The 18,116-nt window shown below is 31.6% G+C and overlaps 1 protein-coding gene and 1 non-coding gene across 2 annotated transcripts; one reads left to right on the forward strand and one right to left on the reverse strand.

Annotated features, from left to right (window-relative positions):
- Positions 1–3,685: 3,685 nt before the first annotated feature.
- LOC142633186 (small nucleolar RNA snoR86) lies at positions 3,686–3,808 on the forward strand. The gene has a single exon (XR_012843829.1). It is a non-coding gene; the product is annotated as a small nucleolar RNA snoR86 (small nucleolar RNA).
- A 6,567-nt stretch (positions 3,809–10,375) lies between these two features.
- On the reverse strand, positions 10,376–15,053 carry LOC142631276 (stearoyl-[acyl-carrier-protein] 9-desaturase, chloroplastic). The gene is made up of 3 exons (XM_075805405.1): positions 14,811–15,053; positions 11,790–12,294; positions 10,376–11,292 (listed from the first exon to the last, which is right to left on the reverse strand). The coding sequence occupies exons 1-3, from the start codon at positions 14,933–14,935 to the stop codon at positions 10,732–10,734; spliced, it is 1,191 nt and encodes a 396-aa protein (XP_075661520.1). The 5' UTR covers positions 14,936–15,053; the 3' UTR covers positions 10,376–10,731.
- Between the last annotated feature and the right edge of the window lie 3,063 nt (positions 15,054–18,116).

Here is an 18,116-nt window from a genome sequence, read left to right on the forward strand (position 1 = left end):
TCAACAACACCTATGGATTTATGTTCTCTTCTTCTTTTGTTACAAATCTTCATCTTTTTTTTTTCTTCCTCCCTTTACTGTGCAGCTATGCATCTTTTAATTTCTTGTTGGATCTTCCTATCATTTTTCATCAATTTTTAGGGTTAGTGTGTTCAAATTTTTATTTTAGGGGCTCAAAACAAAAAATTTTAAAAATATTATATTTAAATTTTTTTTTTCTTTTTCTTCACGCTAGAGAGTTCATTTGAACTCTCTGCCTTCAACATGGCGCCGCCACTGCTCATTCATGTGTTATAATGAGCTATTAAGAACATAGGATTATGTGCTAATTTTTACACATTTGTAGCACCCCATATAGCCAACTAATTTTACCACTATACATGACTCTAGAATTCAAGAAACAGTTACGAACTTATTACAAAATTTATATTAAAGAGAAAATCAGGTTGAGCTTGATGATCTCAGTAAACCATTTTCGATGAACTCAACAACATGACTTTTATAGTGTTATTATCAAGGAAAAAAAAAGAAAAAAAAGAAGAAGACATTTATAGTGCTATTTCTACTTTATACGAATCTTTCCTATTAAAGACCGAATCAATGTAGTAAAGAAGTCAAGCCACCCATCATAAAATGCAAGCATGATTCTATCAAAGATGGATAGCGCGCGAGAGAGAAACCAATCAAATAAATGAACATTATTATCAAATTTGTTACGCATACAATCCACAAAATCAGCATCAAGACTAACTCGTGACCATATAATAATTTAAGAGGCATAAATTTTGAAGAATTCAAAACCTTAGATACCACAATCCACAAAACACAACATTGATTTTGGCCTAATAAATGACTCGTTGTTGGAGTTGAGTTTCATTTTTGAGTTTTCCGAGAAATGTATGAAAGGAAAATAAAAAAGATGTAGGAAAAATAGACAAAAAAGTGCAAGAAAACCAAGAAACAAAAAAATTCAAAGAAGAAATTAGGATTTGTGATTAGGCGTAACCAATTTGTACCTAATCGGAGGAGCTTGAATGCTTTGAAATTGAGTCAATATCGTATGAGAAATTGTTTCAATTTGTTAAAAAAATGAAATATTTTGGTACCGTTTATTATTGGTGTACCGTTTCAGAATTATCGCTAATTTATTATATATATATATATATATATATATATATTTCTCTTGAGAATCTAAATACTAATAAAACTACTAAAAATAATAATATAAATTATTTTCTTTTGAAAGTGACTTTCACGTGGGTTTGGCTGACGACACAAAAAACAAAGAGGAAATATGAAAAAGTATTAGAAAAGTTAATATAAACTAGACTAGAAGACAGAAGGCATGTGGGTAAGAGTGAAGAAAAAGAAAATGAAGAGAGGAGGAGCCCGCCAAAACCTAAGCTAACTGGCAACATAAAGGTGAAATGGTGGTGTCAACGTTAATGTGAGCAACAGTAAGTTACACAGAGGAGTAATTTTTAGTTTTTAGATTTAAATCTGATTTTGTAACTTTTGGTTTTGTTTCGGTCCAATACATATTTTTCAACTGGAATCTGATATTTTCTCCAAAATGGACGAAACGACCCGGTATGTCCGGTATTCAAACCGGTATGAAACAAAGGTATTTCTATACCGACAAAGGTGGAGGAACGGAAAATACCGTCAGTACCGGCCGGTATGGTACGATATTGACTCCTTGCACTGAATACTACCGTGACAGAGAGACAAGAAGACCACTATGACCAAGGGAGACGAAAGGCTGAGATTTTTGAGGTTTTGGGAGAGAGAAATTGAGTTTGTGTTTGAAATTTTTGAGATTCTGTGAGAGAGTAAGAATGAGTGTGTGAGAAGTTTGGTAATTTTTTAAAACTTTTTTTGAGGATTGAAAAATATTGGGATATTTTTATCAAGAGTTATGATTTAGAGGGTTGAAAAATGTAAACATTTTGATGCGAAAACTCACCTACCTTTTTTCACATTTATTTTAAGAATGTTTTAACTTATTTTGAGTGTACTAATAACCTTAGAGATAAAATTTAGTAATCTAACCTAGCTGCTATGTAGTTTAGCGATTGTATCAACAGAATTTAGTGAACCAAAAGAACCCAAATTTTTTGTAGTGATTGTAGACCTTTAATTCTTAATAGATCAATGATTCCTTCTTTATAAGTAAAATGATTGGGAACACATTCCAGCATTCATTATAAATTTAACTTTTCCAGCCAAAAGTTCTATAAATCTCTAAACGAATTTCTAAGATCTTGCCTTTTTGAGGATTATCGACCGAGACATAAATTAAAAAAAAAAAAAAATTCACCTACCGTGTGAATGTAGTAATTAAAATAAAAAATGAAAAGTTAACAGATGTCCTAAGATTATTGGTTTATGAAATATTTTTATAAATATTTTAAAAGAAAAAAAAACAGTTCATTTTTTTAAACTTTTTATATTTATCATGAAAGTGGTATTAAAACTTTCTTAACAAAAAATTCTCATTAACAAAATTCCAAATAAAAATAAAGAGGTGGTATACTCAACCTTGGGGTTTGTGATAGTGAGTTTATTCGAAGCACCAACAATTTTAACAAGGTACGCACGAAGAAGAATAGTGCTATAGTCTAAGTTATAATTTTATCTTAAAAACTTAAGACCCGTTTGATAAGAGATTTCTAATAACGTTGTTTAAGTATTATAGAAATACATGTGAGTTAAAAAGTATTATAGAAATACGTACGAGTTAAAATACTAAAAGTTGTTGTTTGAGTTACATTACTAAATAGGCCTTTATAATTCTTTTAGGATTGAGATAATGTGCAATAGTTTCTCAATGGTTGAGATTAATATTCGAAAAAAGTTACTATTAATTTCAACCATTTAGTAAATAATTTTTTTTTGAAAGAAAGTAAAAGAAAAAAGTTAAAATTAAAAAATAAAAGTGGTAAAAAATATTTTCTGCGGGGATTGGATAATTTCGTTGGGTGTGATTTGATCTAAAAATCAGATGCTAATTCTTAATCAAATCTGGTTTGAAGTGGTGCTTGGCCCAGTGTGTGAAAGAGGAGACTTCCATTTCATAATTGAGGCCCAAGGATAGAGCATACTTCCTAGTTGGATGCGAATGCTTGTTTCGTTTGCCAAATTCAATGGTTTTCTCTCCATGACAATAGATTGGCCATTTTGATTAGGCCTGTATATTATGATTTGAAGTAATTGGACCAAAACAGGCTCTTTTTAAGGGCTCTTACCAATGCACTTTGAAGCCACTTGAGATCTGCACCACTCTAGGGCCACATGTCTTGTGCTAGTGACATTTTAACAAAGCTGATTTTTAAGCCCATTTCGTTACCAATGGATTCAAGCCCAATCCTCAACCCTACGGCCCAACTCAACTTCACATCAAAATAAAAGGGGGCATTTATGTCATTTCACACCCAGACAAATTAGGGTTAGGGTTTTAGTTCCGTGGCCTATAAAGGCTACTCTAAATCATCGTATTCTCACCGCAACACACTCTTGCATCTCCTCCTCAAAATCTAAGGTTTCCAATCTCCTAGGTTGCTAGCAAATTCCAGTAAAGTCTCGTTCTCTTTGTTTTGTTTTTGTTTTTGGTTTATGTTTCAAAAATTTTGTGAGATTGAATGTGAAAAAATATTGTTTTTTTTTTTTAAAAAGCCAATTTGCAGAGCAAGAGCGTCTATGATAAAAGTGGCGCAAATTGCATTGAAGGTTGGCAATATAAATAAGCGATTCTCCGTGCCTATTCTTATTTCGGTTTTGATTAAGGCCTCGAACAAGTCGCTACATTTTAATTTTATTCAACACAATTAATTTCGATTTTTTTTTTCTGTACTCTTTTGTGTGTTTTGTGTTTATCTGGATCGATCATATTAGAATATGTTTCTTAGGTTAGATCCGATTGGCTCTCTGCTTGAATTTATGGGTTTTTTTTTTTTAATGCTTGTGAAATTTTTTGAATGTTTTTAGTTGCTTTCATCTTTGTATAATTTGTGAAAATTGTTAGGCTTTTATTAACTTTTATGTTTTTGACTTAGCATACCAGTATTTTCAATTTTCTGGGTTTTTCTCTTCTTTCAAAATAATTTTAGCATTCCTATAAAAAAAAAAAAAATTTTAGCATATTAGTATTATTTTTAGTTTTTTATTTTTTATTTCTTAAAAATTATATTTCTTTTCTTTTGTGTTTTTGGTGTTTCTCTGTTTCTGAACCATTGGGTCCTTTTCGAAAGATCTTAAACCAGAGATAGATTGCCAAATTGAGACATTTAAGATTCAAAGTTAAAATGATGGCAAGTTAACTTTGGGCATCGGATTTCTAGTATTATGAGCATTTACATTGGGCACAATTGCTGTTACAAAATTGGCAATGTTAGAATCCAATTCTTCAAACCAAATAATTTCAATACCACATTTATGCTCTGATCTCTTAACTGAAACAAGTAGCTGATCATGAGCCTAACAAAATAGTGACTTCTGGGTGTAGCAAATTATCCATTAAAAATCATCTTATGTAAGCTTAATTTGTGCACCTTTGATGAAGCCCAAATTGCTTGCTTGCCAATGAAGCTGCAATCTTACCATCAGAATCATGCACATCTATTTGATACCATTTAGACTGTTAATTTTATAGTTGAATACATCGAAATATCAGCCTTATAAACAATTGTGAGGTCGGGTACCCCCATTTGCCTAGCATTTGATCGGACAGAAATAATTTCTCTGGCTGTGCTTCAATATATTTCAAAGCATAAACGCTTCTTCTAGCTAACTTTGCTTCATTTTGTGCCACGGTTATATACTTAACCTCATTTCTAAAGGACATATTCTCCTAGCAAAACATACTGAATGACAACCCAGAAATCATCACCAAAACACACGAGTCGCATGACCCATCATCATTCCAATGATGAGGCAAAGGGCTGGATTGGTTGGGTTCTATGGGATTTCTCTATATTGGCCTGGAGAATAATTAAACCAAACCATACCAATCCTTTAGTGGGGGATTTGGATTGTCAGTTTGAGCCCACACCACTTCTAGTATTTGGACCTTGTATGTTCAGTCACATATCGGATCATTTTGAATGAAGGATTATTCATTTGCGCATCTATACTGTTACCTTTAATAATACTAGTTTTGAGGCATTGCACGTGACAAACATTAACAAAGAAGGTTGATAATTAAAAAAAAAAAATACTACAATTATATCTTGACTGACTTTAATTAAAAGCTAATAGAAGATAATTAAAAGCATACAAGAAAAAAAGATAGTTAGTTGAGGACATTGAGATAGGAAAATGAATTTTATGACCGAAGAATTGTTGTCCTCTAAGGATTGAATTGTAGGGCTAGAGCAGGAGACAAATGATATATAGAGAGGTCATAAAACCCTTAGCAATAATCATTGTTGTAAAGATTTCAAGATTTATTTCACCTAAAAATATATATTACAACAGCATATATATATATATATATATATATATATATATATATATATATATATATATATATATATATATAAGTTGAAATAAAAGAATCTGAAGGTGTAGGAAACTTGAAAATTAAAGGTTTTGATTAAAAACTCAATTAACATCACATTAACCATGTCAATCAGGTAAGGCTATGATTCATGATAAATGAAACAAAAATAAACATTTTGTAAATCAGCATATCCAAGACCCATAAATTTTGAAATCTCAAATTCATAACAAAATCTTCAATACAAACCCTCAACACTCATAAATCCCAAATCAACAACGTGAATAAATTTCCAAGTGATCAATCTATACGTAAGCTCCAAAAAACCAAAATTCAAAATCAATTTCCATATTGTTTGTAAATCTCATACCAATTAATTAAGATTTAAGCCCAAAAAGAGTTACAAATTTACGAATTTTCTTTCTTTTTCCTTATCTCTATCCCTCACTGTGTCTTGTGTTTATGTCTATCATCAAAGTTGCTGGCTGAACAAAAAATCAACAAAGAAATGAGAAGAAGCAGTGGTGTGGTGGTTGCAAATTAAAGTGTAAAAGACAACACCAAAAAAAAAAAAAAAAAACCAACAATACTTAAGACTTCACTACTTAAGGATAAAAAAGTAATTACCTTTCATATAAATAGAAGTTTGCCGTTTAAATCTTTTTTAAGTCGTTTTGTCAAACACAAGCAGCTAAACTTTTTAATTTTTTTTTTATTATTATTGAGATATAGATGTATAAACATTTTGAAACATTTGTGCCAAAAGGCCCAAAACGTTAAAATATAGGCACAAAGAAAAGACACATTTAGAATCCTTCACAATTTTTTAAAGGATTGCATAGTACGGAGAAATACAAAGTGAATCCATTTCCATTCTCAAGGTAAAAGCAATAAATCAAATTTTAAATACCAAGATTGGACAAATCTCAGATGCTAAAAGTCGTGGTGGGAGGGACTTCAATGCTACAAGTCGTAGTGGGATTGTCAAATTTTAAATACCAAGATTAGAAAATGTAGGAAAGTAAAATGTACATTCAGAAATTTATTTCAAAAAATTAATTACAAGTCGAAGTGGGATGTTACAGGTTTTTATTGGTGGAATAAAAAATTAATTTCATAGGTTGGTTTAAATTAGAAATAAAACTAAACACCTATGATTTGTTATGAAAATATTATAAAAGGAAAATGCTAACGAATACCCTAAGGGCATTAGTTAATAATCTATTTAAAGAAAGTTTTTATTGGAAAAGAAAAAAAAGTATTTAATATTTTGATAGCTTTTTTCATTTCCTATAAAAGTAATGTCAAAATTTTTTTAAAATGGATTCTTAACCAATGCCCTAAGGGCATTCGTTAGTATGACCCATTATAAAAATGTTATGGATGTAATACTTCTCAAAATTAAATGTTCAAAAAGCCAATAAATCAACCTAATAGACTAAATGATAACATTTTTTTAAAAAAAAAGTAAAAAAAAAAAAAAACTTAGAGCGATCTTGTCAAAATATATCTTTAACTATCTCTTGTAACTTTTCTTCAGGAACCAACACATCTTTCATTCTCTTTCACATCTTTCATTCTCTTTCACATCAGCTTGTAACCTTTAATTCTAGAATTAATGCACAAAACTTACATTTCAAAGCTTGTATTTTTGCAAGTATTTCAAATTTAATGATATATCAAATTCATTTATGTGGTCTAATTTTTATTTTATGCTTATATATATATATATATATATTTTTTATAAAAAAATATACTCCGTATATGGATTGGTTTGGTTTCTCTGGTTTGTGAAAAATCCCAAATCCGAAACCAAATCCATAAATAAATTTTCAACATTTTTAAAAACCAAACCAACCCAAAGAAACACGCTTGCTTGGGCTAGATTGGTCGAGTTGGTGGGATAATGATTTTGTGGTGGGAATGACTCCAATGCTACAAGTCGTGGCTCATGTTTTTGGCAACAATGCTACTAAAATTCGTTCCTCTTTATGAGACCCTATAGACTTTAGTGTCCACCGACAAATTGAACCAATATTTAGCAGCTCATTAAACTTGTAAATTCCGACAACGATTTCTACCTTCCCCAAAATTTGCACCTACTTTTAAAGTCAGTGTAGAGAGTCAAGCTCAATATAATTGGGTGGCTATTAAATATAGAATTTCTACCTTTCTCAAAATATACACCAACTTAAACAGACTAGACGAGAAAAGTCAACTTATAATAAATGAATCGATATAAACTATGGAAAATGTTAACGAATATCTTAAAGGTATTGATTTAGAAACTAATTGTAGAAACATTTTATAGAAAAATGATAAAGAAATTAATTTTTTAAACATTTTTTTATATTTACCATAAAAGCGGTGTTAAAAACTTTTCTAATTGTACTTGTTAACATGACCCATAAACTATAATATTAAATTGAATCTAATAAGTTTAACCTTCTCCAAAATATGCACCAAAGAGAGAGAGAGAGAGAGAGTGGTGGAGTCAAGGCTATAATGAATAAATGGATGTTGAGTATCAAATATTTGGATTTTGTCCTACTAAATAAGCAGCCTATATAGACTTTGCCATCAAACTAGCACCAAAACTTGGGGTCACCTTTGATCATACTATAACTAAGTAGACCTACTGGATTCTTTTTTTTTTTGTTGAGAGAATGACCTACTGGATTCTTGATTGGCTGTATTGGTCCATAGTTGCCTTGTCTTAATAAATTTTGGAATTGCAAACTGCCCAGCATTTGAATATTAGGGTAACACCACTCATTATTTCATTAGGGAAAAACTAAAAAAGTATCGTTTAATTAAATGTTATACTTTAAGGTCACCAATTAAATTCAATAATATCAATGCAGTGTAAAGGACATTGTCTTTTTAAAAAAAAATTAAGACTTATTAATTAATAATGTAAGTGCACAATTGTGTCTGGACCCAGAAACACACGTGGGCTCAGGCCCAATGAGTCTTAAACAATTAAATTTGTACAGTGTGGGTTCGCAATCTGGTTTAGTGGTGCTTGAAGCTTGATGAATAGACTAGAATGTTACAGTATTTAAAATAATGGACGAATAGGGCAAATCAACCTCCTCGGACGTAGCCGATGACGATTTATATATATTATTTCTCTTTTTCTTTTGAAGGTTACAGTTCTTCGTCTTTGCCTAGTCATCTCCTCTTTTCTTTACTCTCTTCTCCCCTTAAATACTTCTTCTTCTTCCCTCTTTATCCATGTGTAACGCAAATTACCCCATTAGATACCTGTCCCATCCACCACCCTCTGGAAGTCTTCAAATGATAGCAAGAAGGCTGACTTCTACTATTCAGGGGTCATTTCTCCATTAATGTGGCCAGGGAAGTAGATGCAGGGTCTTTAATGTGGAAATAACAGCCTTTTTCTAAAATATTTCTTTCACTTTGTGGTGTCTAGAGGGTATTTAGATCCCCCTCTTAACCAACAGTTCGTCCAGAACACTGCCTTGATCTTTTTGGCGAATCCCAGGGTCTTCGCAGGTCTGTCCGAGGAGAGACTCGTCCTCGAACGAATCCTCGGACTCTCGACCTATGGGCCGACCTGCAGCTCTAGAAACTTTTAGTCTAAAACAAACTAGCGCCCATCAATAAAGTCCAAGGCCTAAATACTTACTTAGGTCCTTTTATTCCCCACAAATACAATCACATGATTAAATTTAATTAAAGATGTTTATATGCTTACATCATTTCAAATGATGTAAACATGCATTAACGCGCGCCCGATCAGGTGAGCGTTTTAAAACATCCAGCTCAACTATTCTCAATCGTAGTCACAATCTTTCTTTCTTTCTTTTTTTTTCTTCATTTTTTTTTTAAAAGAATCTTTGTAGTCACAATCTTGTAACCAAACAACCCGATATTGACATCTTTTATTCCAAGCTTAGTCATACTTAAGAAAATGTAGGTATGTACTTTATTTTTTGCCAGTATCTTTACCGCAAGAAGTTGTAAACTGACCTAACATTTCGTTATTGGGGAAACACTAATTGTCACTTATTTTATATTAATAACTAGTAATTAAAAAATGATCCAGCATTTCATCGGTTGACAATTTTGGTTTATTTGGTTGTTTCTTGTCTTGTAAGTCATTATCAAACCCTCTAAAGCATGGTTCGGTCTGACTTTTTTTTTTTTTTTAAAAACGAAAGATTATAATAATTAAAATGAAGAACATTATCAAACCCTCTAAAGCATGGTTCGGTCTGACTTTTTTTTTTTTTTTTAACGAAAGATTATAATAATTAAAATGAAGAACCATTCGTGTTTGATTCTATACATTATTTATGTTGCATATACCAGTTTTGAGTAATGTTTGAATGTTTTTTATATACGTGTAGGTAAAAAAAATATGTTGAAATGTGTGTAAAGTTGTTTAAAATGTAAAAATATTGGTTAGAACTAACCATCCAAACAGGCCCAATAAAATTATTATGGTACAAATTTTTGCAAATGAATTTACTTTTCATTTTTGCTTTTTTTTTCCCCTCTAATTCATATTAAATTAAATCCTATTAGTGTCAGAATCGTGTCTATAATAACATAAAAGTTTTATTCGTTTTAGATGCCACAGTATTATGGCAATTACTGAGGTTACCCATTCAGGTTGTTCTTAAATACAATGGCAGTTTCAATAAATATTCAATACCATAAAGATTTTTTTTTTTTTTTGGGGTGCAAAATAAAAAAGATTGTTTAATCTGACTTGATACATAGTACCATATATTTTCAATGGCCCTATGGCCTTTGCTGATTTCATATAGATTGTTCTTCACAGAAAGGTTAATGAATTAAACTGAGCATATATCATACGAACGTCAGTCATAATAAGGCAAAAAAATAGGACATCAACTTAAAGCAATACTTGAGATTGCCATCATCATCAAAATTTCCATGAAGATTGTTTTCTTACACTCAGAACAAACTAAAAACTATGGAGGAGCAGAGACTCATACAAGACATAACATTGAAAAGAACACAACATCAGAACTACAGCTGCCCCTCTTTGCATATATCTAATGACACCACACAAGAAACAACTGTATCTACAACCAGTCTTTCCCCCAACAAATTCTCTCCACAATAAGAGGGAAGAATATAATAGGGAAACAAAATGCAATTGAAAACTTCTACCTCTATTTATGATTTAGTGAGAAGGAATTTGCTGGAGAGAATCTTTTTTTTATTCCATAATGCATTTAGAGCTTCACTTCTCTATCAAAAAGCCAACTGAATGGAACAGTGGGTGCCTCCTTCGCCCTTCCTTGAGCTCTTTCCTCCAGCCTTCTGATTCTTGGAGGTAACCTACAAACATAATCCTGTGCTTTCCGCCCCTCAGCTGAAAGTCCAGTCATTTTCTCCACTTTCCATCTGCCCACCAAAAACTCCAATATATCGGCATAGTCCCTGGCAGTGTAGACACCCAGCCGTTGTGCAACAGCAGAAAAGTGCTCAAAAAGGTTATCATCACGGCCATCATACATCAAATGGGCTGGCATGGAGATTTTCTTCCTCATCATGTCAGCAAATGCCATGACAGTTGCATCAGGATCAATCTCAAATAGCTTTTCCACTATCTTGGTGTAGGCAGTTTCATGGCGCTTCTCATCTGCGGCAATTGTGCCACATATTTGTGCCAATTTTGAGTCTCCATGTTCCTTGGCATGCCTGGCTGTGTTTCCATGGGAGATAAAGGTTGCCCTTTCTTGGAATGAAGTATAGATGAAACCAAGGTAGGGACTATTTTCAGTTCGGGGATCCTATCAAAAAAGATATAGAGAAAATTAAAGTTAAGGATCAAAGGAATTGTCATGGACTTAAGAAAAGAGTCAAAAGAGAGAAGAAATCTATTAAGACAACTAGATCGATTACAAATTTTTTTGTGACATCCAATCACAAAAGCAATCATTTTGGAGATAATAATTTGACCTGTACATAGGATTTGTATTTTGGTTCAAAAACATGATGTTTACAGGCAAATAATGGAACCAATGCATGAAAAAAAAATGCAATTAATAATAGTCACAACCCTCCAGCAGTTGGAGTACCAAACCAGTAACAGACATGAAGTGATTGATTGTACTTAGCTTTCCAAATGTGCGTGTTTGTTTGTGTATGAAGTCTTAATCAAATAGTACACAAGTACATGTGAAAATGATTTCAGCAAGTCTGCATGTGGATTATGTGTGGGGAACATGCATGCACATGCAAAGAAGATTTGAGAAAAAACTCATTAATTATGTGGCAAGGATCTCACCATTCCTGACCCAATTAAATACTGAATTGTCTTCTCAATTTGTCTCATGTCTACTCGTCCAGTCAGGTAGAGATACTTATTGAGTAGGTCCCCATGCCTGTTCTCCTCAGCAGTCCATGCCCTAGTCCAAATTCCCCAAGAAGTAGGGCTGGCACCTGTTTCATCCCGAACTCCATCTAAGGTATTAAGCATAGTTTGATAAGTGGGAAGAGCTTCTTCTGTAATCATATCTCCAACTAAAGCTACAAAGTAATCATCTGGAATTTCCTTTGCCCTCTCCCGTAGTTCCTTAACTTGATCATGAAATCCATCAGAGGCAGGATCTGGTAGAAAATCCTGTGGTTGCCAACACTTCTCAACTGGCTTCAGGTGAACCAAAATGTTCTGTTCAGCCCAATTCTCCATAGATTTAAAGATTTCAATCTTTTGTGGTGGCATGGAATGGGTGACTTGAACATGCACCTCCCGAGGAGGCATAAAAGGCTTCTTGGGATTCTCAACCTCCCTGCAATAAATGAAGAATGCAGCGTTAGATTGTCCTAGCACCTACTAAGAAAAAAAAAATTCAGGTTCTGCCATCAAGTGCAACAGTTCACAATGCCCGAAAGAAGCACATATGCAACTAATTATATGCAACTTATTTAAAGGAGAAGATCATTAAAGAGATCAAGTCTATGGCTACCACTCCAACATCCCCAACCCTCCTTTCTCAACACTATATGAAAACAGTACAAGAGCTAAGGAGGATGTGTCCTCAGATTTTGTTACTCATGTGAGGTTAAGTTTTCTCATGGGTGTAAAAGCCCATAGATTCAGAAACTAAAACACACTACAAGATCTCAAAGAATAACAAATGAAAATTCACAATATCATATTAAACCACCAACCAATTGGAAAGCGATCACGTAGGAAACATTTTAAGCCACAAGTAATAGTACTAGGTCATAAATTAGATAAATATTATTAACACCCACAAAGAAAAACCAATAGGTGAAATGAAAAATAATGACTTTTTAAGTCCAAGAACCATTTAAAAGTGACAACATTGTCTCAACACATACAAACATGATGAAAATATCATCCTTCATTATAAATAATGTGACCTACAGGCTACAGCTGCAACTTATAATGGAAGTCAAGAGGGCTGTGAGTGCAGGGACAAAGAACCAGTGCACAAAGTATAGGATCACCAATTCAAATAAGCAAATCCAAAGAAAATTTGGAAAATATAAATAAGATTAAACCAAAAGGCATGTAAGTTGCAGGGTTCATATTGAAAATCCCAAAGAGAAATTTTGGGCAGGGCTAACAGACCATGGGCTAAAGCAATACAAGCCCATAGTAAAAGGTTTTTTTTTTTTTTCCCTTTTTTGTGAGAAAGGTTGAATGTTTCAGTAAAACAGACATGCAAAATCAATACATCAAGTCATTTTGGGCAGCCCACAGTGAAAAGGTTAACTTAGTCGAACTACCAGGGAAAAAGAAAAAAAGAGCCATAAAACCAGACAGTGGACAAGTACAGACATGCATCAAGAAAGCTTCCACATGTACACAAAACCAGTAACACTGCCAAAAACATGAGAAAACAACAGGTGGCCAATCATGCATCCATCAAATAAAACCAATGCATGTTGAAAAAAAATTCCCAAATTCTCAGAATATACTCTTCCAAAACTAAAACCACTAATCAGGGGAAGACTTCAATTTTAGGTATATAATTTGTTTTTTGTATGCTGTAAGTTTCTAACACATTCCACCAAAAAGAAATCAGATATAAAAAACCGACACATTTATTAACACAGATTAACTAAAAATTCAATAAATCAACCAAAACCATTACTGCTATCAAACCAAAACAAGGAAAAAAACTCAAACCAAAAGTCTTAATACATTAACCACACAATTAGTTTTAAAAAAATAAAAAATTAGCAGGCATTCCACCAATAGATAAAATTAACTAAATAATAAACATCCTAACCACCTCCATCCACCTAAGTGAAAAAGATAACAACATAACAAAGTAGCATCCTAATCACAAATACTATCATTAAAACCATCAGATTGCACTAAATGAAAATAGAAACTATGATGTAATTAGCTCAAGCTTTGAAAAATATTTAAAATATTTTGGGGAAAAACTAAAAAAAAAAAAGTTTGATAACGTGTATCACAAATTTGTGGGGCTTCAAGAAAGTACAACAATATAGTGACTTACAAAAAAAAAACATTATTTGCATCAGTATTCATTTCTCCTAACCAAGCAGTCACCAAGAATAACAAACAAGATAATCCACCATTAGAATGTTATCAATGTTGCAAGCTAACCTTTTTTTATCCCGAAAAATAATTATCAAGTACATTAGAAGAAAAGGCAGATACAACAGAAACCACCAGAAATAACTACATACAAGAACCATTCCTTCCACAAATAAAGAAATATTGCAAATTGCATACATTTCATAATTGAATCATCAAATTGAATTAGACCCATCAAGAAGATCTAAAATCCTGCATTTAAAGCTACAAAACCTATATCAATCTCAATTAGCTCACTATAAATATGAAGTTATAAACTTTTTTTTTTAGTCTTAAAGCATCTCAATTAATTCAATCTAGAATGAATAAAGAAAGAGAAAGACCAATACAAAGAAACAACATTCACAAAATTAAAACAAATGGAACATTAATCAAATATGTACCTCCACCTAGGTAATAACGAAAACTTACTGTTAGAAGAAGAAACCAATATTATTGAATTTGAATTAGCCAAACAACAACATAACAAAGCAGCATAGGAATATCAGACAAAGATATAGAAACCCTTTGAAGATAAAAAAAAAAGAAAAAGAAAACCCATTAGACACAATTCAAAGATCAATCATTTGCACACTCAAAACCCAAAAATAAGATGTAAAAACAAAAACCCAGATCCAAAAACAGCTCCAAAACAAGAAATAACACAAAGATCCGCTGATTATTCAAGAAAAACTGAATTGAATGGCTCTGGAAAAAGAGACTCACTTAGAGGCAGAGCTGAGGGTGGAAGCCATGCAGAACTTGGGAGATCTGAGAGTGGACTTTTGCTGGAGAGCAAAAGATGGCAGCTTTGGAGGTTGAGGAGTGAAAAGACTGAGTTTGAGAGCCATTGTTTTTTTTGGGTTCTCTCTCAGCACTCTGTTTTTCCTTTTCAGCCTTTTATTTCAGCTTTCAGTGTTTTTTCCTCCACAGATAAAGAAAGAATCGTTTGTTGTGTGGGGAATTTATAAGCGAGAAACGAAAAGCAAGAGCCATTTATAGCTGCCCATAGCTATACATGTCATTATCTTCGTAAAATACTAAAATGCAACTGCATTTTTAATTAAAATTAGAATAACTCTTTTTTTTTTTATAAAAAAAAAAAAGAATTAAGAAAGCGGTGGTATTTCAGTATTTCAGTTTTGGAGTTTGGTAGGAATATTCCACCGTCTATTTACTCGACACTTCAAAAATCTTACTGTATGGAAAATATAATGAATCAATTCAACACTCACTTTGATATTAATATTTTTTTTAAATGAATTATTTAGAAAAAAATACTGTTTAGAAAATTATCTTACCCTTTTTTGTTTTATAATAAATTAATAACTTTAAAATGGGTTGAAAAATTATTATTTCATTTTCTTTATTTAGTTTGGTGCGTTTTTAATAACAAATATTTAGTAAAAAATAACTTCATCGCACACTAAATAAGGATTTAAGAGATAATTTTCTTTTAATTCAATTTTTTTATACCACTAAACACAAAAAAATAAACTAATTTTTTTATACAAGATATAAATTTTACTCTATCATAATCTAAATATATATGTGTGTCAAGCTCTCCTCTAGAGACTTGAACCTCGATTTTTGCCCCCACACTCTACAAATACTTATAGTTTTGGAGTGACCATCACAGTAAAACTGTAAAAGTGCGCAATGGTACTAAAAATTATCTTTATATAGAGTTTTTTTTTATCAAAATAAGGAGATGTTTGTTGCTGTTATTTAAACAACATTTTACGTATTTTCACACATTTTTTCACTCGTACGTATTTATACAAAATAATAATAAAATTATTAAAATTATTAAATATATATGTGTGTCAAGCTCTCCTCTAGAGACTTGAACCTCGATTTTTGCCCCCACACTCTACAAATACTTATAGTTTTAGAGTGACCATCACAATAAAAGCGTGCAATGGTACTAAAAATTATCTTTATATAGAGTTTTTTTTATCAAAATAAGGAGATGTTTGTTGCTGTTATTTAAACAACATTTTACGTATTTTCACACATTTTTTCACTCGTACGTATTTATACAAAATAATAATAAAATTATTAAAATCTCTTACCGTACAAGTAGAACATACCTTGAAAGTAACGAACTAACCGTACGAGGATCATTTTCTCAATTTATGGCTTTTCTATATTTCGGTGGGATTTGGCATACTAGTTTTAGCATCTGCTACTACTAGTGTCGCATTTTTCTCAATTTATGGCTTCTTTATGTTTCGGTGGGTTTTGGCACAGTATTAGTAACAGTATTTATGGCTTCTTTTTTTATAATTTTTTTTTCCCTTTATTTAAATGAGACTCAAGAAAGAAAATCTTAACAAACAACATACGGTGCTTATTAACCTTTCTCATAATTATTATCTACCTTCTATAGTACTATTGTCGCTTCTGAAAATGGATTTTTTTTTTTTTTTGGGGTGGTTGTTTTACTGGAATGGACAATGGACTCATAGTCCTAGACTCCTACACATGGTACATTTTTGATGTACCAAACTTCCAATATCCAATGGAGACCGCAGAGACTTTTACACATGTAAACTACATAGAGAAAGGTATGACTTAGGTCGAATACATCAATGCACTAGACCGAAGCCTAATTCGAACTTAGATCCAATTATTCCCCCCCCCCCCCCTCCCCCCACAACCTTTCCAAAAAAAAAAAAAAAAAAAAAAAAAAACTCAAACTCAAGAATATTGGTCCCATAAGAAAAATAAATCAACTCAAACCTAACACGTTGAAAGGCTAAGTAAGGTTAAGTAAGGTTAGACGAGATGATCTGATTTTTAAAAAAGAGATAAAAAAAAAATTTTGTTTTTTTTTAGCGGACAAAGATTTCTTTCAAACCGATTTAGAAGAATCTTCTTAAACTTATTATGTGGTGACTTATAAAATGATCAATGTGCATTATTTAAACAAGTCACATGATTCATTAATAAATAAGTCATGTGACTAAAGTACTCGTGGATGGTTTTATCAATTGTCATGTAGTGAGTTGGAGGAATATTACTTCAAAAATGGTTTGGAGATCAAGTTTTTATTTATTAATTTATTTGAAGGTAAAATGCAAAGTTAGATGTTTTCTTTTGGTGGAAAAAAAATTACATTCAATTTTCTAAGCACTTGCTATTTAATAGAAACGATCTCCCCAGCATTCCTATAACTCTAATATGCTTCTAAATCAAATTTTATATTAGAGGTACAATTCTTACTCAATATTGATATTAATTCACTTTTGTTTTAATATTTTGTTATTTGCTCCATTATTTGTATTAGTAGAAAGAAAAGAACGTAATAATAATAATAATAATAATAATAATAATAATAATAATAATAATAATAATAATAACCATTTCAAATTGTTGGTCCAATCCTATATTCTATTTTAGGTTGTCTCAAAATTTTGTTTTGTTTCTAAAATTAATAGTTAACAATTTACTGAGTTTTCTATTATGCCTCTACCAAAGACAAGTACTTTAAATGATAAATTTTTTTTTTGAAAACTTTGTTAAAGGTAATAACTTTTATTTATTTTTAATTAAGAGACAAGGCAATGAATGATATTCCCTTTAAAATGTGAGGGGTTTTTTTTTTTTTAGCATGACCAATAATTTGGGATAGAGAGTATATATAATAAGTACTCTGTAATAATTAGGATAAAGAGATAATTTTAATACGGACATCTTGTTGGTTCCAAATAGTGCAATTAGTAAAGTCTCTGATGATTGTATAAAAGATCTAGGATTCAATCCCTGCGTACACCAAAAACTGATTGGTGTCTTTGTTTGATGATAAAGAACTGTCATCAGAAGAGGACGCCAAATATTGAAACTCTTTAAGATAATAATAATAATATGGACATCTTAAAATCTTAGTTAGATTTTGTCACATCATTGGTATTTAAACTAATCCATTTCATTTATCTATAATATGTTATAAAATATAATCCAAGGTGAATGTACTTTATTAAGTTTAGAGGGTATTAGTTGGTAATAATATGAAATCAATGACTTCAA

This window comes from Castanea sativa, chromosome 4 (genome assembly GCF_040712315.1).
Source record: "Castanea sativa cultivar Marrone di Chiusa Pesio chromosome 4, ASM4071231v1".
Taxonomy (NCBI): Eukaryota; Viridiplantae; Streptophyta; class Magnoliopsida; order Fagales; family Fagaceae; genus Castanea; species Castanea sativa.

What these genes read in the sequence shown, in the direction of transcription:
- LOC142631276 (XM_075805405.1), bottom strand. Translation starts at nt 14,935, where the DNA reads ATGGCTCTCAAACTCAGTCTTTTCACTCCTCAACCTCCAAAGCTGCCA. An exon ending in ACCCTCAGCTCTGCCTCTAA is followed by an intron (nt 12,295 to 14,810) that starts GTGAGTCTCTTT and finishes CATTTATTGCAG; the next exon opens with GGAGGTTGAGAATCCCAAGA. An exon ending in ATTTAATTGGGTCAGGAATG is followed by an intron (nt 11,293 to 11,789) that starts GTGAGATCCTTG and finishes CTTTTTTGATAG; the next exon opens with GATCCCCGAACTGAAAATAG.